The 25,181-nt window shown below is 41.1% G+C and overlaps 2 protein-coding genes across 5 annotated transcripts in view; one reads left to right on the plus strand and one right to left on the minus strand.

Moving 5' to 3' along the window:
- The window catches only part of LOC110840611 (uncharacterized), a 356,302-nt gene that overhangs the window by 177,089 nt on the left and 154,032 nt on the right, over positions 1-25,181 (plus strand). The window lies entirely within an intron of this gene.
- LOC110837022 (scavenger receptor class B member 1) overlaps positions 1-25,181 on the minus strand; it is a 162,225-nt gene that overhangs the window by 12,949 nt on the left and 124,095 nt on the right. For 2 of the 3 annotated variants that reach the window (XM_022078769.2, XM_022078768.2), the window contains exons 2-4: positions 10,737-10,828; positions 9,930-10,090; positions 9,534-9,675 (exon numbers count right to left, since the gene is read on the minus strand). In XM_022078769.2, coding sequence (XP_021934461.1) covers positions 9,534-9,675; positions 9,930-10,090; positions 10,737-10,828 — 395 coding nt within the window. Of the gene's footprint in view, positions 1-9,533; positions 9,676-9,929; positions 10,091-10,548; positions 10,612-10,736; positions 10,829-25,181 lie in introns of those variants that run through there. The other variant, XM_022078770.2, reaches the window with a different exon arrangement.

Raw genomic sequence — 25,181 nt, forward strand, 5'->3', positions numbered from 1 at the left:
TTAAAGCAGTAGTCATTTGGGGCTTTTATCAACATTAGTTATGTGTTTGTTCTTTCACTGTTGACCCTTAACGCTTCCATGAATGTTGGGTTTCTGGTTACCTACGTAATGAACGTACCAAAAGCTGTTTTCACGAAAGATATTTTTTGTAGGCCGACTCCCAATGACACAAGGAGTAAACGCCTCCACAGTAATTTAGGGCAAGTTGAAGTTAAGGATTTTAAACATTCTTAAGGTACGTACTTCCTGATATGCTCGCAGACAGGTCACGTAGATTGTTTCAAAATGTTTCGGTTCTTACGAAATATTTTTACTGCGTTTAGAGTTGATTTTCAAGAACATTATCATATTTTTGGTTACCGAAATGCAGTGCAGATGTGTTGCAGAAAACTTTTTTTTTTTTCCTGTGAAGTATGTAAGTTATTGGGTTGTCAGATCTCCCCAACTCCAAATACTGTACCGTTTTAAAAACAGGAAACATGGGCATCAAAATAATTTATTTAGATTTTTGTAAGACTTTGAACACGGGTACGAATCATAGTGTAGGTATCTTTTTCTCCATTAAATTAAAATTAAATCCGTGGCGTAACAGCCCTCTGAGAGCCAAAACCGACTAGCTTGACTGCTGGCCTCACGTTCACATGCCTAAGCAGAGGTGAACGATCATCCAACCAGATACAGAGTGACGTGTGGTCAGCACGACGAACCCCCAGCCATCGCTAGCTTTCCTGACCGGATTACGCTACTCATTGTAGCTCCCCACTTTCCTCACGATGCTGGGTTGGCACCGGTCGAAAGCTCATGAGAAAATTTCTTCTCACTCGAGACTCGAACCAGCGCGCATTCCGTAAGTTAATAAGAGAAGGGCTGGGTCCGTAATTAATTATTTTGAGTTTTTCCGTTAACGTACACATTTAATTATTTTTCTAAAATGTATTAAAGAACTCTGTTATCAGCCTGTGGCAAACTTATCGTTCACTAAAACGTTTAAAAACGCCAAACATCTTTAAAACCAACCTAATTACCATCATCACAAAAATCTCGTGGTAAGGGTGAGCTACGTAATCCGTGCAGTAGATTCGAATGTTGTGTTGAATTGAGACAAGAATTACGTTTATTTTATATACCTACATTTTTCTCGCATGGCTGCTTAATGGCACTGAATAACGTCTTTTGTTACCTGGACAGGGTATTACCATTAGATTCTGTATCAGCCAAAGACGTAGTCCATCATTGATTTTTATGACGAGATAAATGTGAAGGGTTAGTTAAGGACGCTGGGTGGAAAGTGGACGTGGCTTACAGTCAGAGTCTGTTATAACGAGATCCAAGGGACCGAGGAAAAGTACTCGTTATACCCGTTACTGTAAAATGTTACTCACTACTATTATCTTACACACGCACACAGATATATACTTATGGAAAAGTGACATTTTCCCTGATACCTGGGAGCCCCCGTAGGCTATCGGCACCCCCGCCACGCAGGGTCAGCGGGGATTTCAGCTACTCCACTGAAACGAGTAGCCTACGGCATTACATGAGACTCTGAGAACGGAAATCGAACCAGAACACACTGTGAATGTCGACTTTAAATATCGTTAAAGGGGTTAGAAATTGCTATCGGCAGCGATGACCGCTTTAACCGTGAAATTCTGCTCTTATAGTACATAATTTCCAACGAAATCTCCTCTGTTTGCTCGTAATAGCCGAGATCTCGTTGTAACCATGCTCGTTATAAACGAGTTCGACTGAGTTTGAAATTACGATGAAAACTAAAATTTATATATACTGCCAGTTTAGATTGAAAGTTAGTCTGTTGGGAAGTCTTCTGGACTGATGGCCGTGGTGACAAGAACGCCCTCTTCCTTGCATGCAACACTGAGCTGAGCAACGCAGTCTGTCCCCCCCCCAAGCCAACCAAAACCCAAAATTATGCCTGGTCACTGGTCAGCTGGTAGCAGTGGCAAGTGAATGGAGAAGAATCTATAAGGAACGGCCTGAAATGGGGTCAGGTTAGGTTAGGTTAGGTTAGGTTAGGTTAGGTTGGGTTGGGTTAGTTTAGGTTAGGTTAGGTTAGGTTACCAGTTCTGTAAACGTCCGTTCGCGAATCAACTGAGGAAACCATTACTTTTTATTGTCAGTTGGAAGACCTGGGAGCAACAGTGGCATAACCTACGAAGTTAGCAAACCTGGACTAATGAGAAAAAAGTAATCTCACCATCGCTCTGTGTTGTATATCGAGGCTGGCCTTACATTTATGTCTTTCAGAATTCAATTAGAATTCAATTAGAGAAGTTATGTTTAATTTCGATTAGCCCACTGTCGCTTTCGGTCGTAGAGTAGGTAACCAGCTTCTGCATGACTCTCCAGCGGTATCCTAGGCAATGGCGGAAATGACAGACGAATCCCGTAAGGGAACCATCAAGCTGTTTCGTCGTACATGAGGCTTATATCGGATCAGGACAAATAGACACGTAATAGGGATGAAGTGCTTCTTGAATCGTCTCCTGCTTTAACGACAGCCTGAGTGCTCACCATCGAGTAGTGCACCACGTTTTTACGTTCTTCTTTATGTGTCGTGGAGGAAATGCAAGTGACGTAAAATTACAGTTTTCAGGTGGGGGGGGCGAAAGAAATTTCACTACCAAAATATCTGTCGTTGCCGTATAGTCAGGGCGAATCTGTGCGATTTGCCTGCGTCATTAGTTTTCGGGTAGAAGGAATTAAAATAGCACATGCTTCGTGAAACAAAGATATTACCAATTTGAAGTGACCCTCATCATTTTTACTTCTAACGGCTTTCGAACGCGCGGATTCGCCCTGACTTAAAATAATTCAATTGGTTTGTGGATTTAAACTTTATTTTGTTTTTAGAATTTTTTATACACGAGATGCAATTGAATAAAAATTTCATCGGATATTATCCATCGTCTGGTAAATATAAAACGTAAAACGACGTTTCGGAGATAGGGATTAGCTCTATCTAGCGGGCCCAACTGTGTAGGAACCTGAAAATGGAGATAGAGTCCCATCTCCGAAACGTCTTTCTTCGTTTTACGTTTTATATTTACCAGACGATGGATAATATCCAAGGAAATTTTTTTCAATTGACTCTTCACCATCGTCAAGAAGTTTTAGATTTGATATACGAGATGCAATGGTTTGTCTGTGCTGCCGTGCAAATTTGTTTTGTTTAATGTGGGGCCTACCAACAGCTGTAGTTGATTCGACCTATTAACGGAACGTCTCTGTAGTTTTACACCCATAATTTGTTGTGTATGCCTAACCACTTTCAAATCCTTTGATTGAATTCATATTTGAAATGGAAAGAAACCAAACCGTGAAGCACGCACAGGCTCTAAAGAGGTCCCGGGTTCAGTTAAATAGCCGCGTTTACAATATCCCGTTCATAAACCATTGCCTCAACTTGAGTTTTCACTGATGTGGTACAACAGGAAGTGGATTAATGTTGGACTCGGCTTGAGATCTTGTCTCATGTGGGTCACTGGCATCTCACGGCGGAGTTAATTTTTCATGGCCGGGTCAAAGAACCTCCTTCAAGGTGGGCACAGACTCTGAGGTTAACTGTTGTTTCGCTTCGAGCAGTGTCAGTTTCTAGATATCACACCCACTTTCTTTTTGTTAGAGCGATTAATTTAAGGGTCAGTCGCCATCTGCGGATGATGTTCATGCGCGGAGAATGTTTTTCGTAAACCTTGCCTCATCTTCCCTCTTCGTGATGTTAAGGAGTCGTAACCAGGGCTCGCTGATTGTGTACTGTACCTGGGACCACGTTACTCTCTCGCAGGTAGAAGGAAAGCAAGTTCTGCCTAAATACTGACCAATTGCTTCTTCTTAACGAAGTTTGGGAACCCTGTACCTTGCAACTCCACGAAGTAGAGAACGTTTTGAGCAGATGATAGACCGACAGCTGGTTTACCAGGCAAACAATGTAGAGAAATCCCTCGCTCTTTACCTTTCCATTAATGCCTAGTACTCTGCCTGCAAAATAGGCTTTTACTCTCGTGTTTCCCGACCAAAACTTTGTACACATTCCTCATCTCCCGCCTGTGTGTTACATCTTACTACAAGAACAACAACTTTTACTTCATCGCCTTAATAATATTTGGTGGACAGCACGGCTGGCGCGAGGTTATTTGAATCCACAGGCGATCGTCCGGCCTCGGCCCCCCCCCCCCCCAAAAAAAAAGACTGGTCACATTGTCGACTTTACTACACAAGATGACAAATACTGTTGACGGCGTATTACAAAACTGGTAAAGAATTTATTATTGTTTTCCTATACTTTTAGAAGCTTATTATGCATTTTTTACACGAAATGCTTGAGGGGACCACATTATGGACTGGTCGTCTGTCCGTCCAGGTTTTGCTGCACGGGAACCATTGACGGATTGGTGTGATATTTGGTATGGAGGTTGTGCCATTCCGCACGATCTCAAAATCGAACTTTGCAATGCAATATGAGCGGTCACAACAAAATGACGCATGAGGAAATTCGTGAGGTGGACATTGAGGTACTGCGATCTGATGGTCAAAGTGGGAACTGTTGAAGTCCGAATTTGTTTGTGTGCAATGCTTACCATTGGTGACCATTGATAGGTGTGAAAATAAGCTGGTTATATGTGTTAAGCTATTCCGGACAGTTTAGGTTAGATCGGTTTAGGGCATGTTAGTTTAAGTTAGGTGCGGTAAAGACATGTTAAGTTAGGTTTGTTAGTTTCGGTTTTGAAAGTTTGGGTTAGGATATGGGTTTTGAACATTTGAATTTCGAATATAGGAATTGTGAATTTTAAAATTTGGATTGACGTTTCGATTTTTTTTAAAATTTAAAGTGGGTTTTTACAAATTTTGGAAATGTAGAAGATTATGGAATTCTTGATTTTTAAATGTTTACAAATTTGTAATTTTGTGAAATTTTAAGTTTATTTTTTTGAAATCACGAAAAATTTAAAATTATGAAAATCCGAGAATATGTTTGGGTTATTTCAGGCTAGGTTTTGTGTGGTGAGGTTCCGTTTGGTGCGGTAAGGACAGGTTAGGTTAAGTTAAGTTAAGTTAAGTTATGTTCGGTTTGGATAAATTAGGTTATGTCAGGTTAGGACAGGATAGTTTAATTTATGTTAATTTAGTGGCCTGTTACGATGTCGCCGCCAGAATTTAAGTGGTTGTCGCTTCCAGTGGTGTCCCGGGGCTCGTCTTCTGTGAATGTGTTCTCCCTTGAAGGCGCCTCGGAGATACGCTTTGTGACAGTCGGCGTCGGTTTTCCTATTTCGTTTCTATTGACGTCTCTTCGAGCAATTCCTCATGAACTGCTGGTTCCGGAGTTGCTGGAGGTCTGACACTCGTTTCCTAGACGGCGCCGCGAAGTTCAGCGTCTGTTCTTCAGCTCCGCGTAAAAATTCATTGCCAAGTTCATCTAGTCTGCTCGGAGCCTTTTCTCGACGTAGGTACGAGAGCTTGGCGACGCTTTCATTGGCAGGATAGTTTAGGTTAGGTCATGTTAGGCAAGGTTATGTTAGGTTAGGTTACATTTCGAAGAGGACGTCTCTGCGTTATTGATTTCAACTGTCGGCGACATATCTGTGACGTTGTGTCTACTGGCTTTCCGTCGATTCTGTCGTCAGGTAAAATGTGTTTTGTCGATTATATAACAGGCTGTTTATACAAGGTTTAAAAGTGACAATTGAATGTTCTTTTGAATATGTCTCTCACAGAAAATGAATATTTGCCAATGTGGCCCTTTGAACTAAAAGTTAGTGCATACCTGCCCTATATTCAAGGAAATAAAGTGGAAGGAATTTAATTAAATATGACAGTAAAAACAATCTAGAAAACGGAAGGCAGCAAAACAAGAGAGAAGTAAACTTTAATGAATGAGAATGGAAATCTGACACGCCTAGTGCCGTGTGTTGAGTGCGTGAAGAAGTTGTTGGTTGATTGACCGGCGAACTTCGCCAATAGTGTGTTGTGTCAGATGCACGGATGTTAATTATAATCGAGGCTTTCCCTGCACTTGACGGGAGGGAGGGATCTCTCTCTTGTTTTCGACCAGGAGACGCTTGGCGCCGTAACGGTTCCATGCAACTGCGAGAGTGGCCGGCCTGTATCTTAAGAGTCGATTCGAAGCGTTCGCGGCTGGAATTCTGGCCCTCGGGCTGATCTAGGGCTGACAGTGTGAACTGATTTGACCAAAAACTTTAATGTTTATGTAATCATTTTAACACATTTCTAAGGCTTGTTTTTAATGTTTGCAGTTCCCGATCAGCTCGTGTTATGAACTGTGAAGAAATAAACTAAAGATTTGTCAGTATTGCTGGGTATCTAGGCTTTGCACATAATCCAGTATTTCCAAATGGAGACGTTTTGGAAAGTGGATTTATTTTTGGCTTCAGGTGATAATGTGGGATGTGCCTACTCATTTGGGTCTGATATTAATTCAGTAATCCAGCGAGTAGCATTTGCTCTTTAGAATGGACCCAACTTTTCACCTGAGGACGATGAACTGAGTTCAGACACCGAGTATTACTTGTTGTAATACGATACCATCGTCAGAAGTCTTTAGAATTAAAACCTGCAAATGTATTGTCATCCTGTGCATCTGCTAGTTGGGTACGAATATCGAAATGTATAGAAGGCCACGGTTGGTTTTAATGTGTTCTTTAAAAGATTGACATAAACTGAACGCATGATGGTCAGATTATATCCTCCCTCTCGTTTATTTTGTGTGTCAAACTGCTTACGTTTTGTTTCTCTTTATAAAGTTTAGAAATAATGGAATAAAATTGGAGGAGTTTATATCTTTGATGTTGTCACCAAATGAATGGACGCCAAGAAGAGCCACTTATACTACTCGATGGACGAGAATCCTCTCGGACATTACGTTCTCGCTGTACTCCCCGAAGTTCAGGGACGGCGTTTTAACCACTACGTCCAAAGTCGAAGGAGCATCACTGACTAGCTTTTTGTTCCGTTGTTAGGTCTTCGCGTGTTAGCTGATGACCAGACAGGAGTACAGCGAGAAGTTTATTGATTATATCCTATTTCAAGAATAAACAGAACGTTGAAATATTCCGGGTTTGTGGACAATTCTGGGTTAGTTTAAGACATTTCGTGAATGATTTTGCTTTGAATTCAAGCATGCAATTTGGTGACGCTACAACAGTAAATTACAGAAGTATAATACATTTTCGTGGTTTTTGCTTGAATGGACTGAGGATGAAGATGGCATCCGGATAACGATCCATGCATCCATTAATTCCCGAACACAGACCCATTCGTGTAAGTATCAGGTGGTAGTTTGAAACAGTGAGAGACGCGCTTTGTGTGGAGAGCTTACGAAGTAAGTGACAGCTTGAAACAAGCTGAGGTGTTACTGCCCTTTGCATCATCGCATAAAAGCACAACTTATTTCGAATTTAAGACGTGATTCTTGTGCCCGGTGGTTTACGAAGGTGGAAATAACGCAACAAGTACATGTAACCCATAGAATAAGCCTTTACTAGTAACAGAACTGGAAACCGTCTATAGGCTGCTAATTATACCACCGGCTTTAACAAGGAATTTTGCAGCGGGAGATGCAGTACACTGTTGTCTCAGAAGACCACAGAGACGTGGAAGACGGAGTTGACACTTGTTCATTTCCAGATAGTGTCACTTTTATCCCGAAGATTGAAGAAATATGTTCCTTCGAAACTTTTGCAACCACCTGTAGGACTTTTGTATTGTCACACGAAAGGAAAGGACAGTATTGACCATCACCGCTGTGAAAACGTAAGTCGAATGTCGATGGAAGTCGATAGAGTCGGTCTGGATTCGGTGGCGAAGAAAATTGTGCTGTTTCCTGCAAGAATCGAACCCCGGCCGTACAGCCAGCCACTTCTCTGATCTACATCAGTACAGCCCAGTAGTATTTACACCATTCTAAAGCAGTTTCATCGTTCATTTGCCTTCAAAGGAAGGTGGATGGGCGACTCGGTAACCGGCCGTGAACAGCATGGCAATGGGATGCGATTTCCGCACAGATAAATCTGTCTTGCAGAACTGATTCCGCCCTGCACTAAAAGCCATAATTTTTCTGACCTTGGCCTCAGTGAACAACACCAAACACGCGTGGGAGATACGTGGGCTTTGTTATCACGGACGAGTCATTGAGTAAAACCATTACAAGACGTTATAGACATAAACTTTTTAAGAGCATGGACGTCGTTTGTATAGCCTTTTGGTATGTAGGTACTTGAATTTTCCTGCTCAATCAGTAAGAAATCGTCCTTACAACTGTCTCTCTCAAATCCATCTTTATATCATTTTCGTCTCAGTCTAAAAATATGTCTTACGATCATTGTCATGGCTTTTTATGTCAGTGCTTCGAAACCAAACAAACAAAATCTAAATGGAAATGTTAAGGCGTTTCTTATTTATACATTTGTTCAAAATCTACCCGTTAGTGTCAATGTATCTTTTTCAATCACACGCCTGTTCGATGTGGACATATATGTCCATTGATTACGAATATCTTATTCTCCGTAACACTTGTGTTCAAGTACCCTTCCTGTGCAAACTCCCATGTTTAAGTAGAGAATGAACATCTCTGATTGCTTCCATAAACTTATTCTTTACAGGATGGCTTTCGGCCATGATAGAATTTCAGCCAATTCACTCTACAGCCCAAATATATGACACGTCTTCCTGATTTCGTTGTTTTCGCTATGAATAATACATTACACATGCAGAGACCTACGTTTCGCTCTCTTACTCTCGAAAAGATCTAAAATGGCGGCCCACCAAAGGCAACGTCTAATGCTGCACTATCCCACTTCTCTACTTTGAACAAAAGTGTCGATGGTTTGAAGGCTTGCAGAAGTTTAGAAAATATCTTATCTCATCAGTCACCCACGGCACAACGTTAATACAAAATTTCATGAGAATCATTAGTTATTTAAGTACCACTAACATGTCTGTCCCCTGAACAGCCTGTCACAATAGAACGACGTTGATGTATTTGAGCAGACATTTATATGAGCGAAGCCTTTTTTCCTGCATTGAAGACAAGCCACGCTGGTGCCACAAGAGGTCATTGGAACGTTATAACTTAACAGAATAATACACATCTATCCATGATTACTAGTAATAAGTTTATGTGTTTTATGCTGTTTATGACTACGTATCTCCAACTTCACAAGTTGGTAATACTTATATGAAGGGAAGTAGCCATGTCCAGTTTAGCATTTTGAGATTTCTTAAATTTTCGTTAAGTTCAGGTGGTTAGTCGCCGGGTTCTCATAGTAGAAGCATGGGTTCGCTCCCGGGGCATTCTGTGTAGTATTTGTGGTGGACAAAATGGCACTGCTACAGGTTTGTCACCCAGTCCCTCATTTATCCCCTGTGAGCATAAATGTACTGCTTTCTTGTATCTTTTATCTGGAGGATGGACAATGGATGGTATCACCCCATCATAGAACAACAAAGTTACGTTTTGAAGGTTCGATGCAGCTTGGAAGGCGGTCATTACTCACCAGAAGTGCGATGTTGGGTAGCACCAGGACGTCGTCCTCCTTGCCAGCGCTCATCTCCGGTTCCCATACCAACGGATGTCGCGGAATTGTCGTCAGGGTGCCGTTGTCATTGAAGGTGACGTTGTAATGCTCCATCAGCTCCCTGTAAAACAGCATGGCCTGTCTTAGAAAAGTAGACGCGTCCAGAGTCAATCAGGAAAAGGAGACGCTTTCAAACAGGGGAGACCTCCATATTTCATCATCGTCTGTTGAAATTTGTATTCAGAAACCCTTTGAGCAAGTAACTTAACACTGCCGATGCCAGAATTCAGCTCTTCTAATCTGTTTGTCTGAATAATTCAACGGTCTGGCTTCGACGTGTTCGGGTGTGTGTTATTTCAGTATAGGCGGACTTACTTGTAAACGTAGGGCCCTGTCTCCTGTACGCGGAGCTTCTCCTTCCCTGCCATGAACGCTTCCTTGTTCGTCACGTTGAAGAGCCAGATCCGAAGATACAGGTTAACTGGGGGCTTCCGCCACAGCTCGAATGTCTCGCCGCCCGGCGAGAGCATCACTTTCTGCAACAACATACACTGGTAACTGTCGCGAGCTCCTGTTTCGGCCGAAAAACTTTAGCAATTGTGTCCTGGCTGCAAGACTGTTAGCATTAGGGAAATTTAGTGTCAAAGAAATGTCACAGCTAGACTCAGGTTATCGAGTTTTGGCAAATACATCTGATGTAGAGATAATACCAATATTTGAATTACCTAACTCTTTTGGAGTAAACGCAGAAGACTCGTCATTTAAAAGAAACCTGTCTTGAGACACGAGCCTCACTCATTTTCACACTAACTGAGGGTTTCCTTAGTTTTCCTCAGTCCTTTCAGTCAGATTCCGGAACAGTCTCAAATTAGACCATTAATTCTTCATTCGGTAAACGTCCCAAATTTTTCCGTTAATCATCTTATCAACGAACGCTGTAGCCTAAATGATGAACCACTGACAGTTTCGTTACATAAAACGGATAAGTCCTTACGATCTACATGTCCAGTCCCTCGTAATCTGCATGCCACCACCTTAACAATACCGGATGATCTCTTTTCATCACGAAGTTCCTGTGAACAGATTAACGTTCAGCTCTGAATTGTTGTCTATATTGTAATGGCTGACACTCGTCTGCGAGTGTAGCTGTGTCAACTTTGAGGCTGATCAGTTCCCACTCACCACTCTGAAGATGAGGTCGTACGGTCGCACCAAGAGGATGAAGCAGGCGGAAGCCATCGAGAGAACTCCCAGGGCCATTAAGACGAAGGCGCCTGGAACACACATACGTGCATATGTTAGGGTTGTTTCAGTAGCCAGCCATCATTTTGAAATAAGTCTCATTTGGCTGTTATTTTGAATTCTGTCGCCGTGTAGACTCGACGTCGACTCGCCGAGGAGTCTACACGTCATCATCTTAATCGCCGTAGAAACCGAAAGTCAGAAACTGGTCTCTTCGACGAGAGTGGCGGTAAATTTTGAATGCGTCTTATGTACACTAGCCCCAAGATACCCAGAAGGGATGCGACTTTGGAAGTTTTTACATTTGACCGAATACCGGAATTTCCCGTCACCTGTGTCACCGGTCAGACTCATGATTCTGGATTTAAGGGGATTGTGGAGTTATGAACCGGGTACTGTAATGTAAACCAAAGTCGGTAAAGCGCTGTTTCAAAGTTTTGTGCAGTGTGCAGCAGTGTCATCTTACGCGAAGTGTGGCCCCATGTGAAGAAGGACTCAACTCAGCAAATAATTCCTAATTCACTAACCAGCTTTATTTGTCTAAGTCAAGAATAAATAAATTCTTGTTTATAAGATACAGTTTACGGACAAATAATGTTTCTATTGACGGCCAGAGTCTTTTTCTCGTCTTCATCGGTCACTGGCTTGATATCGCTCCATGTCGTCTTCTAGTGGCATGCCAGTAACAGTGTCGGTGGTTCGAATTTAGAGACCTGAATGCTTGAACCTGGCCGACCGCAATGACTGCGCTGTTCGTAGATGCGTCCACACTATGCTGGTCCTTGAGCTCGTGCTCCTGATGCAGAGATCGCGTTGTTATTGCCGACACCAGCGAACCCAGGGGATCAGACTGATCGCGCTGCTACGACCCAATCTAGTGAAACCGTCCTTGCTTTGGACATGGTTCATATCCGCGTTTTTCAGCGTTGCGTTGCAATAGGCCGGTCGCCAGTTGAAGGAGTCCCACCAAATATACAAGTTCCTATGTAGACGTTACATTCTACGGGACTTAAGTCATGGAAGCTGGGCAGATGCAAGCGGTTTACAAGCTTCTTGAAAGGCAACACGTAATTTTGTAGTTTCAGAATGAAATATGAATCGGGAGTGGCTGAAGTGGGAAATGAAGAATTAATTTCGTTTATTTGTGGTAATTTATTGTCTTTTAATTACATCTGAGTAGAAAGTGAATGGGCAAGAGGAATGCAAACAGCACTGGCTCGTGTGCACTTTGGCCCCATTGCAAGTTCCAGATAATATCCGCGGGTCTCTGCCCTCCTCTCAAACTAACGTTGTTTACATAACGTAATATGAGCGTGGACTTATCGGTGCGAGGTAGCGGTCTCTGAAAAACGAGGTCCATTACGTAAGAGTTACAATAACAATAATTAAACACTTCAGTGATCGCGACTCGTGGTTTTGATTTCTTCTGCTAAGGCGCCGTCGAATTGCGTAGTGCCATCAGAATTGATTTCTTCTTGGGGTCTGTGGATCGAATCCTATTATTTTCCAATTTCATATTCACTTGGTAAATATCGTTTCCACAAACGAGGTTTTGGAGACCGAATCATGTGTTTGTAAATTCACCTTTCTCTGTGGAGGAAATGCGACTGGTTCTTTCTCCCTCAACTGATCTTCACGTTTTCCAATTAAAATTCTGTGTTAATTTCTCTTCTTTTGTATCTCACCCTCCATGTGGTCCATTTGATTACCGTAACAACGTTTGTTGACAGTACAAATTATGAAGTTTCTCATTGTGCTGTTTTGAGCTCAAACATTCTCTTCTGCACCCTTTTTTTAAAAAGAAACCTCAATCTATGTTCTTTCCTTAGGATAAAAGACCAAATTTCACACCCATATAGAACACCACCAAAGTTTCGTTGGTCTCTTCAGAGAGGATACGCGAAGACTGAAGGTCTCAATTGAATAACTGATTTCATATCTTTCCAGAATCTGGTCTGTTCTTAATTCCCGCGTAATTTGGATTTATTACTGCAGTTCCCACACTCGCCTTAACTTCTTTTAATGAAATGCCAGCGAGAAAAAAAGTCAAGATAATATTTTCTTTTTGGATTCAATTTGAGCTCTTCATTGACAAAAATTAGAGTTGCGTTGAGGTGACGACGCCTCACTTCTCGGGTCGCTGAGTATTCTTCCTGAGCAATTCGTAGATGCCTAGTCATATGAATGATCATTTATTTTCAATCGCGCCGAATGCCAAAGAATGAAAAAGCTACGTCATTATAAAAACCAAAAATGTACAAAAAAATGTATAACGTCACTGAGGAAAATAAAACATACACAGAATCATGTGATACTTAGGAAGTATGCTGTGCTTTCTAGAATTTGCTAAGTCATAGTGACTGGATGAAGCCAATGGCGAATAACCTTAAAATTGCCGATCACTGCTTCTTGCTTTGGCGATCTAGCAGAAGTGGCTCGTCATTATTGCCGAAATATAAGAGCGAAACTTCGCCAGACTACCTTCATAATAGCAATGAACATGCCCGATTGGTAACTATTTGTCCCACCTGCTTCAGTATTCAGTAACCGTACATTTTATATTTGTTGGTTTTGATTTTTGTAATGGTTAAGTTTTGTGTTTTCTTTTCGGTACGGACTGAATTTTTAACTAATTTTTAGACAATTTTCTTTTTCAAGTGGATAGAGGACCGATCTGTTATAAACAAGACTGGAAGAGTGTATTCCGTACCAGAATACAGACATGAGTTCTTTGCAGATTCTGAATTATTAATAAAAGATTGATTACTTAGACAATTCTGGTTTCGAACTATACAAATCAAGTGATATTAAAGTCTTCTGTAAGTACCGAAAATCAATAATGTCACGTCATACGGCACGTTAGCTCTGTGCACTCGTACACACGGGGTTACAGGATCGAAGCCCGGTGAAATTGAATTATTGTACCAGACTTTTGTTATTTTCCGGAAATCTGCCATTATACATGACCGCAAGGCCCTAGTTTGTTTGTCCACCATATGAGTGTTAAAAGCAAGATTTTAGGGTAGTCCCGAATTTTATCACGTTTCATCCAATTCCGTCTAGCGTTTCTCTGGTTGAAAAATACACGTCATGCAAAGAATGATTGAAGATGTCCATCAGTTAGGTAACGGTAGGCCGGAATCTTAAATTTCCCAGCGGATTTTTCTACTGACGATTCCACTGGTAGTGGAGTTCCTTAACACAAGATGAAAGTTTTACGTTTTGAGATGAAATTACAGTGTCACGTACCGGAAATGGCATGAAGAACGGCTGTCAAGGCTACTTGTTAGTGACGCTACACAGCTCTTGAACAATCGCTAACGGCCGTCCGTTACCATAACGAATCAGTCTCTTGAGATCATTGCCATGGCCGGGCTTTCCAGGGCACGAGGTTGGGAGGAAGTCCAAACGAGTTGTCTGAACCACAAGCAGATTGACGTGGGGCACGGTTATGTCGGGGAATGAGAACCTCCATTACAGCTTATGGTACATGAATATACTGTAATCGAAATAATACAAATTCGGCATACTGAAGAAATGCCTCTAGTTACCATTCTAACTTAGTAAAACACAAGACCATAATTTACCTGTAGTTTTGTATCGGTGTGAAACTTGGTCTCTGACAATAAGGGAGGAACGTAGACTGAGGGTGTCTGAGAACAGGGTGCCGAGGAGAATATTTAGACCCAAGAGGGATGAAAAATCAGCAGGTTGGAATAATTACGTAATGAGGATCAACATAATTTTTACTTATCATTAGAAACCATAACGATAATCTAAGAATATGAGACGATCAGGGTGCATGGGAGAGATGAGAGATGCGTGCAAGAATTTGGCCGGAAATAAAAATTCTTTGCAGCCTATATTAGCATTATATTTATGTTACTAGAAACATAAAATTAGATTCTGGGAAAACGTTTGAATCACTCACAATCAATCATCTGCATGTCTTCGCAGATACATTTAGTTTCCTTAAGCGCAGGTATATGTGATTTGCTATTGACTATAATTTACAAATTACAAAATTAAAATTAAGAATTACAGATTAAAATTAAATATTTTTAAAATTACAAGTTGTGGTTCTGCAGGTAATTTTTAATATTAATATTATAAATATTGTTCGTTCTAGTTACGCAGGCTAACATAATTGTGAATCATATAAATTGACTACGTAGTCATGCGTAAGAAATTAAAGGCAGTATTAATATATATATAAAAACCACACATATTTTAAATACTAGAAATGTAATTGTTTTACTTATTACTTAAACCTTGTATTGCGTCATTTTATCATTAGAATTACATAAAATGCTCTTGTATCAGTCCGCGTCTAGGAGACAGCAAGCACAAAGCTCTGTTAAGATGTTTTCTTTTCGATAGACGCAGTTATGCATTGTTTTATTATTTATTTAGTGTTCTGTCTGACGACAGGTCCGTATGAACAGGATCCTTCCATCCTTTTCTCGGACTGGAACCTGTTCATATACGTTCTTGGCAGATGATTTAGAAGTGGTTTGCCATTGCCTTCTTCTGTGTGTGAATGGAGTAATTGTTGGGATGCCACGGAGAAACCGGGGAAGCCCCCGGAGGAAAACTCCGTGTTGCCTAGACCACGGCCTTGCCCAACACAAGTTATAAATTCGGGCACCGCCGGGAATCGAACCCGAGACTCCAGGATTACAAGGCCAGCGTTCTAACCGCTAGACCACCTCATCTTATTATTATTTAATGTTCTGTCTGACGACAGGTCCATATGAACAGGATTCTTCCATCCTTTTCTCGGACTGGGACCTGTTCATATACGTTCTTGGCAGATGATCCAGAAGTGGTTTGCCATTGCCTTCTTCTGTGTGTGAATGGAGTAATTGTTGGGATGACACGGAGAAACCGGGGAAGCCCCCGGAGGAAAACTTCGTGTTGCCTAGACCACGGCCTTGCCCAACATAAGTTATAAATTCTGGCACCGCCGGGAATCGAACCCGAGACTCCAGGATTACAAGGCCAGCGTTCTAACCGCTAGACTATAAAATATTTTAGTAGGAAATTTTTGGCAGGTTTCCAGATTCTCGAGGCGGCTAGCTCTTTTGTCGTGTAGTTCGGGTAGAAGTTTTGTAAACGTCTCAGAGATTCTTGCTGCGTCCATCATGAGGGCGAGGCTGTCTTGGCAAAAACATTGCAGAAACACGCAACTGTGCGCAACTAGTCCGTACAATTTATTGCATAGGCATTTTTGCCGCTGTGAGGACAGAACCGAGCACTGGAAGCCGGTTTCATGATTAGAAGTCGTTTGCCGCTCGTAACTAGATCACTATTTCACTTTCATTTCTTTCTTTAAACCTTTCCTTTTCTAAAATATATAAAATCCTGCATACAAACAAAACTGTTTACACTTTGAAAAATACTTATTGCCAAACGTGTTTCGACCTCAAGAGGTCATCACCAGTGGCAAAAACATTAATTCATTAGTCTGCCTATTAAATCATACAATTCATAAGGCGATGGTTTGTTATAAAGTACTGGGTATTAAAGGTCCCACTTTATAAAACCATACTTCGTGTAATACCACATTGAATGTTTAATTGCACATGAGTCCTTTTTATTGATACCACTGGGCCCCAAGAATCTTCAGCTCCAATTTGAAAACTGAAGCCCTGGAAATTCTGTAGATGAGCATTTTCATTCGTATTCTAATTTACGCTGATCTCGGAATTTATTTTTTTATATAATCAAGAAAATAATCTCTGTTTACAGTGAGAATCTTACGAAATCCACATATACAAATACAAAATGGAGAGTAATTGGTTACTGAAGATGTTGGGAAATATAGTCGCCATTGAGCTTTTCGGGGTTAAACACGTCCAAAAAATAATTGGTCTTACTGTACTACTAAGCCAATACATAGTATGACAGACTCTATAGTCGGTCAGACGCCTATCGCAAGATCCTACGAGCTCGTTAGAAAAGGTATTTTGCAGCGAACGGCGAACTGAACTGACGAAATGAGAACACATTACATCATCGGCAGGGAATTGTTTCGTCTGGCGAACGTTATTGAACAAGATATGCCTAATCTAAAATATGATTCATGTTCTAAAGGAATTAAACGCATTAAATGAAATCTGAAGCTATTTGTAATATCTCTGATCACTGGCCATATTTACTGTGAAATTTTCTCGTGAGACTCTTTAAAGGTACAATTTGGCTGCACGCGACAGAGACAAGCGACCGAGGCAGGCGACAGAGACGGGAGACGGACACATCGCAGCTTGTCGCCACACACTTTTGAGGTGGCGACCGAGACATGCGGAGAAGTGTTTGTTTTCTTTGTTTTGTTGAGACATACGTGCACATATTCTGTGAAAAATGAGTACAAAAATGCTTCTAAAAAGGTTACTCGAAGAAGATGATGTGTTGCTGTGTTATTTGTTGCGAAAGAAACAAAGAAAACCTATGAGTTCAATATTCAAAACCAGACGTGAAGAAGGATCTTTCTGTCGGTGGTCAGGGGTCGGTTTTCTGCTACTAATTCTACCAATTGCTCATCTTGGTCACCAGTAAATTCAATTTCTGCCATTATTTTACTCAACAACACACGTACTGCCTGAGCCCGTCGCGAGACACTACTGGTCCGAGAGCGGTCTCCTGTGCTTTGTCTCTGTCGCCTGTCTTTGTCTCGCGCTCGTAATTGTACTTCATACGATTGTACAGAGAGCAGACAGGAAGCGACCAGTCTCGGTCTCGCAATTCTGTCGCCTGCGTCGGTTGCTTGTCTCTGTCGCGTGCAGCCAAATTGTACCTTAAGACCTTTCTCGCCTTGAAATTGCCACATCCGACCTCTAGAAGACTTATTTGCCCAACCCTGATCTTAAGATGTGTGTAATGCTAATGAAGGTTAGACTTCAGTAAGTTTTTATCTAGTTCTTATGTTAATAGTCAGTCCTAAAGTCTCGTACACGAGACTAAACTAACAGTCGAAGAAAGAACATATAAATATTTGCTTGCCTACTGTGCAGTGTTTTTCCTTCTGTGAGTTGTGTTGACACTTTCTTTGCCTCTGTGCAAGTTTACAAGCCGCCGCTGCAGTGATCTGTTTTACAACTGTTACAGACTTTACGTTTCGAAAGCATGTCGAATGAGACGATCCCATCTACTCTAGTTTACTTATTTTATAATAGTGGTTTACTGTATCTTATGGACCGTGATCTTCAGGGTTACAAAAATATGAAACAGAGTAGTAATAAAAACGCGATACATAAGATATGCAAAATTGTTATTTCGGACTTTGCCCATCATGTAACGTTTCGGGAGATTTAGTCTGATTCATTCCTCAGATAAAAATGGAGAAGGATGACGGACAGCCTACCTGTTGGGCCCTCAGGCTGAGTTAGTTTCAGACCCTGTTAAGAGTAACCAGCGAACGTAATTTGGGACTTTTCCCTTTTTCGACCTGAAGAGGGAACCACAGTCCAGCTTCATAAACGTTGTAGTTTTATAAATGTGTAATTTATGCGGTGGACAAAGTCCAATAGAAATTTTTAATTATGAAAAACTTTCAGACTTAGATGGGAATTTTAGATTTATTGTAAATGTATTATTTTAAGATAGTGTAGTTGCGTCATATTGTGATTTATTAAATTAAAATTAAATTATTTGGTTATTCCGTCAAATCACAATGTATTTAAAATAAGATAATTAAAATAATTAAAATATCATTCTGTGTTCCATATCGAATAATCGATTTACAATTGGAACAGTTACAACATGTTTCGGTTTTATTAAACCATAATCAGGTGTAAAATTATTCAGTACTAAACCTTGATCGGATACGGTAATACTTCTGGATCACCTCCAGACACAACTGTGTTGTCTGCTATTTCATCTCTGACCGATGTAAACATCAAAAGCATCACTTCAAACAATAAACTTGATCCATTGTATGAAAATATCTGGACACAACCTCCAAAAAACTACACTACGAAAAATTGTAAAAAATTGTAATTGAGTTTTAAATTTAATATAATTTTACACCTGATGATGGTTTAATAAAACCGAAACATGTTGTAACTGTTCCAATTGTAAAATCGATTATTCGATATGGAACACAAAATGATATTTTAATTATCTTATTTTAAATACATTGTGATTTGACGGAATAACCAAATAATTTAGTATTATTTTAAACTGATTTTAATATGAATTTATATATATTTTTTAATGAAATGTACAACCACGGTGAATCTGTTGTTATGTTCAACTCGTACACGTTTTGTCGACTGAATAGTGAATGGCTGTTTCACTTAATGTGGGCCTGATAAAGATGGTTTAAAAGTCGAAACGTGTTGCAGTAAAATTAAAGTGTTGTGTGTCATGGAAAGATAAAATAGGCTGTTAATGTTATTTCACCAATTTGGCCTACATAGGCGCTAGTTGATGTTTAAGATTCTGGTGGTGTTAATGTATGTTCATAGTACGATGACTGACCTTGGCCTCCTCCATTCTTATCGCAGAAGCAGCCAATAGAAATTGTTTTGGTACAGTGAAAGTATGAGCTTACGTCTCTGGTTTTATGTCACAGTGGTGTGACCGTCTGCATTCCGATAGGTCCAGAAGCGAATCCAGTGCACTAACATTTCCTTAGGCTTAACTCGCTAAGAGCACGTTTTGATAATTGCGTCAACCAATAGCCATGTTACTAGTGCCATATTCACTACCATTTTGTTTCTCCGATACTCTGGGCTTCGAATTTATCGCTTTTTTGTTGTTGTGAGGACCTGACGTTTCAAACACAGTTTCTCCTACTGCAATGCCTACTTCAATTTTAAATTCTGCCGTAAACGAGGACTTGGAGAACGAGTCATGACGTTTCCACGTTTCTATCTGGTGTGAAAGAAATGTTAATATCAAAACTCTGATTATCTCCGTATGTTAGATTTGCGTTTTGAATGTCATTTGTTCACACCTGCATGAAAGCGATGTCGCTCTACTGATTAAAGCGCTATTGAGGAATTGGCTAACCGCAAGGTAACAGTTAGATGTCTGGACATTATTTCTAGCGCAGTTGACGCAAAATAAATTTGATCTTCGTTGACCTTTGCGTACGAAGATGAACACCGCGAAGCGATCTCGCATATGGTGAGATAATTCAGTCTTACTTTGTCCCTTCTGATGGGAAATAAAACGTACAGACTAGAAGTAACGCGTACGGGACGAGGCGTGTGTCTGCTTTGCTATTGTCTTATAGTTCAATGTTTTCGTTTACAGTTTTTATGTGCAGACTCTTTGCCGTCTTGATGCGTTTTACCTTTCCTGTCTTCGTGTGACGTAGCTCAAGCTCGAGTTATTTTGCGTGCTCTGCAAGATGTAGCTACTCTGGATTGTCTGCCGCGACAATTTTCCATTCTGCCCACGGACTCCGGTGTCTGCTTCTTTAGAAAAGTAGACCATGTAACTAGTTCTTTACGCTGTATTACCTTTAATAGGAAGGGGTTCTGTTGAAATTGGTTTTGAAAGGCTATTGCTTTTACTAACAGATGTTTAGAATTTCTGAAGAACTTAAAAAGTGTGCACTCTTATGTGGGTTATCCAGATTGATCGCAGACGTGAAAGTTCGAGGAATCTATTGTTCTGACAACTGAGAAGACGAAAGCGGATGCACCTCTTGGTATAGAGCAATGAATAAAGACAAGACGTCGAAACTTTTCTGTTGTCAAAATATCCACTGCAGTTGGTGTTCTGAAATTAAAAGGACAGAGTAAAGTTGAATTTTCCGCGAGCAATCCTCCGGCTGTAGGGTACATCCGAACTCCCCTTTATGAAATCTGATGAGTTGTATGCTCAAGAGAAAAACTGTTATTGCTTTACTACAAGTTACCATTTTCTGCAATGCTGCAAGTGATGGCAAGCACTTTTTAACTAAACAAAACCTAACCTAACCTCTTATGTCCGGCTTTTAGTCTCTGTCTAACAGGGATATTTTGTTCTTGGAGAACAGCCTTAAGAGTGGCGCATGCGTTGTAGCTGAGGACGCTAACGCGTCGCTGTGGGCCTAACAACCGAGCTCAGACGCGTGCTTGAAAAAAAAAATGCTAAATTAGGTTTCTGCAACTTATGGAAATTTGATGACGTAATGGCTCATCTGACAGTAGCAGGAGAAAGTTTCAGAATGGGAGTAACCACAAAGTTCCCTCTTCTCTTCGCCTGATGCTGTAAAATTTCGCGACATTTCTGATGGCAGGATTACGTTCCTCTGAAAACAGTTGCGTCACGATCCATCCATGGTCTTAACTTCCAGCAAAATGTCTGTCTCCTGATCATTTGTATGTCTGTACGTAATTCGTGATCAGTTGTCATCGGCCTCGGGTGTAAGGGGATGGCGGACAGACCGCAATATGGAGCCAGCAAAAGGATTCTAAACGCTGCTATCTGGGATTTTGTACCGTGTAACCTGGTAGAAATTGACAAACGTTTCAGAGGTCGAAGATTTTATATGTTCATTATAGTCCCGTGGACTAGTGGTTAGCTTTCAGTGAGTTTTAGGTTCGATCCCACCGTTGCCTCAAACCACAAACTTGAATTCAGTAAGGCGTTCTCATTACAATGAGAACCTGGAGACTAGTAACGGACGACACCTGTAGGGATTATTTAATGAGTGAAGAAATCGTGTCATGAACATCGAATAAAATATCGGCCTCCATGTGTTCCCGTATCCCTGTTAATACCTTAATACTGTATGGGATTCAAATAAAAATAAATAAACAAAAGCCATTTTCCGGTATTCTGTAGTGATATTTATTTATGAACGAACTGTGTAATACATTAAAGTATCGCTGGAATTTTAGGCAAGATAATGCTTTGCTTATACCACCGCGAGCGAAACTTACGAAAGATCTCCGTTTTCTCATCTGGTGTCATAACCTAACATTTTTTAAGCCTCATTATCACTTTTGCATAAAAGTTTTAATTCCGTAACTCCGTTCAGCAGTAATATCGAACTAACTAACTAACTAACTAGATGGCTTACCGAACCCGAAGGTTCATCACCGAATTAACCAAAGCCCTCCACCGGACCCTGTCCTGGGCCAACAAAATCCAGTTTCCTTCAACTCCTATCTCCCATAGATCCCGCCTGAGATTATCCTCCCATCTACGCCTAGGTCTCCCCAGCGGTCTCTTCCCTTCAGGTTTCCCAACCAGTACCCGGTGCACACCTCTTGTCCCATCCATGCGCGCTACATGCCCCGCCCATCTCATTCTTCTTGACTTAATCACCCTGACAATACTGGGGGAGGAGTACAGATTTTTAAGCTCGTCATTATGCAGTTTTGTCCATGCCCCATCGTCTTCCCTCTTAGGCCCAAATATCCTCCTCAACACCCGATTCTCAAACACCTGCAATCTGTGTTCCTCCCTCTGAGTGAGAGACCATGTTTCGCACCCATACAAAACAACAGGCAAGATTATTGTTTTGTATACCAGTAATATCGAAAAAAAGTAAAATACGGGAAACGAATTCTATAGATGTTAACACTGTAATAGCGTTAAGACTGGCCGCGGGTTACGTGCATTTTAGTGACGAAGGGGGAGGGGTGAAACCGCGAGGGGTGACTTGACTCAGAGGCCTACCGATTAGAAACAAGTTGCAAGAACGAACACGTCCATAAAAACCAAACCGTCTTTAAATTTTTAACCAGCAGGGTTTTTTTTCGTATGCTACTACAGTGTGTGTGTGGCAGACCGCGTATAATCGAATTTTCCGCGTTCTGCAAATAATTTGTTCGTTTATTTTAACGCCTATAATCGAATTCGCGTTGGACGAGGGTTTATCAGAAAATAGCTTCTCAGCTGTTAGTTCTGAATCGGTTGCAGTCGGCCGACATCGTACAGATCCATCCGTCACGTGTTTTTAAGCTTCATCGAGTCTGCGTGAACCGTTATTGCATTTATTTGTTTAAGTTAAGCAATTAAATTAACATTTTATGGAACACTAAGGTTCATTAACGTGCACATAAGAGCCCGCTACTGGTCCCTGTCTTGCGCCAGATAAATCCAATCCCTATCACCCGATCCTATTTTTCTAAGATCCATTTTAATATTATCCATCCACATACGTCTTAAGTCTTCCTAGTGGTCTCCTTTCTTCTGGTTTGCCCACCAGAACCCTATATGCATTCCTCTTCTCTCCCATGCTTGCTATAGTCCCTCCCCATCCTCCTTGACTTGATAAATATAATTATATTTGGCGAGGAGTACAACTTACGAAGTTCCTCGCTATGAAACTTTCTCCAGCCTCCCAGTAATTCATCCCATTTGGGTTCAAATATTCTCCTTAGCGCCCTGTGCTCAGACACCCTCAGTCTACGTTTTTCCCTTAATTTCAGAGACCAAGTTTGATAGCCATACAAAACTGCAGGTAATATTATAGTTTTATATATATTAACCTTTACGTTTTTAGACAGAACTCCATACACTGTGCGAATTTATAATATCCTTTTTAAGAAATAGACCTAGTTCTCTTTGTCACACCCATTATGTTCATTACACTTCCCTAAAATTTTCCTAATCTGATCTGTAATGTATAAACACGTGAAATACTTAAAAATTGAATTAATAAAAACGTTTGCGAAGAATATTAGCAAGAATTATGCACGCATGAATATGGACATACATAAATGTGCAGTACCAGTGTGCGGAGGGGTGAGTAAGTTTGAAGGCTCTGCCCAGAAGAATGTTTTAAATGTAAGGGCGCACGACTGTGACCTCGCAATTTTCTTTTATTGAACTCCCACACGCGTATGATGTGTGTTCACCATTCTGCTTGCCAGTCTGACAGGCCTTCGTTGCCTGAACGAACAAGTAACTTGTACAATTATTATTTAATCAAGGTACTCGTTTTAGAGATTTGATGAAAGTGGTAGAGGCGTCTGCCGATGGTCGTGGTACTCGAACGCCGGAAGGCGTCACACTTATCTTCCGAAAGAAAAAGCGATAATGAAAGGGTATGGAGAAGGAAAGACATATTTTGAGATGCAAAAAACGCGTGACAATGGATGTTTTTGTTTTTATACGACACAACATCTGTGTTGTGTAATGGGACCTTGAATCTTTGCTGGTTGTAACGCCAATATTACAGGTAATCGACACGACCTCGCAGAACGTGAACTCTTAATTCCTTGGGAAACATGAAGACGTCGATTTCTGAGTCGCGAAGTGACTGGGTACGGTATGAACGACCTGGGGTCGATTTCCGATCAAGGACAGTGATTTGCCTTTCCATCTCCACGTCCCTACTGGGCCTGGGTCTAACGCATACAAGGTCAAAGCGGCCAGATCGTGAAGTTCACGTCTCAGTGAGGATGTCATGGTTCTTGAGCAGACTACAGCTTTATCTTCTGAGAGCTGAGGTACTTTCCTGATGGATTCGTGTTCACAGAAAAAGAGACTCATTGTCAGAGAAGGAGCCATGGCGGTAAAAGCTTTGCAGCTGTTAAGGCTGACATTGCATTGACGAAAATCAGGTCACGGTTTTCTTCTTCATTTGTATGTAGTTCAGTTATTATAAAACATAATGACGCTTTTGACAAAGTGCATGAATTGAATGCCTGCAGGCAGGACGGGCGGCCTGGTGGTCCATTTATGCGACCATTCTCCGAAACTACGAAGCGACATTCGTCGGACTTTGGTGTTGGGTGTCGATGCCAGAAGGAGGAGGCCAAATTTTTCAAGATCTGTCAGTTTTCTCAAAAAGGGTTCATCCTACAAAAGAAATATCGCATTAGGAAACGTTCAGTTTAATTTGTTCTGGTTATACTGATTATGAAACAAAATTCAAATGTAATTTATGACTTAAGATTTCTGTCTTCTGGGTTGTTGCGCTGTGTAGTCTGGTCGATGTTTACCAACGTTTCAGGGGTCATACTGCCTCCGTCATCACATCTGAAACGCTGGTAAACATCGACCAGACTACACAGCGCAACAACCCAGAAGACAGAAATCTTCATACTCATCGTCCTGATGATGTAGGCAGTATGACCTCTGAAACGTTGGTTAGCATCGACCAGACTACACAGCGCAACAACCCAGAAGACAGAAATCTTCATACTCATCGCCCTGATGACGGAGGCAGTATGACCTCTGAAACGTTGGTAAACATCGACCACACTACACAACGCAACAACCCAGAAGACAGAAATCTGCATACTCTGATGATGGAGGCAGTATGACCTCTGAAACGTTGGTAAACATCTACCAGACTACACAGCGCAACAAACCAGAAGACAGAAATCTTAAGACTCACCGCCCTGATGATGGAAGCAGTATGACCTCTGAAACGTTGGTAAACATCGACCAGACTACACAGCGCAACAACCCAGAAGACAGAAATCTTCA

This window comes from Zootermopsis nevadensis, unplaced genomic scaffold, assembly GCF_977971745.1.
Source record: "Zootermopsis nevadensis isolate Lab colony 2312 unplaced genomic scaffold, Znev_1.0 Znev_ptg000008l, whole genome shotgun sequence".
In the NCBI taxonomy this organism is placed as follows: Eukaryota; Metazoa; Arthropoda; class Insecta; order Blattodea; family Termopsidae; genus Zootermopsis; species Zootermopsis nevadensis.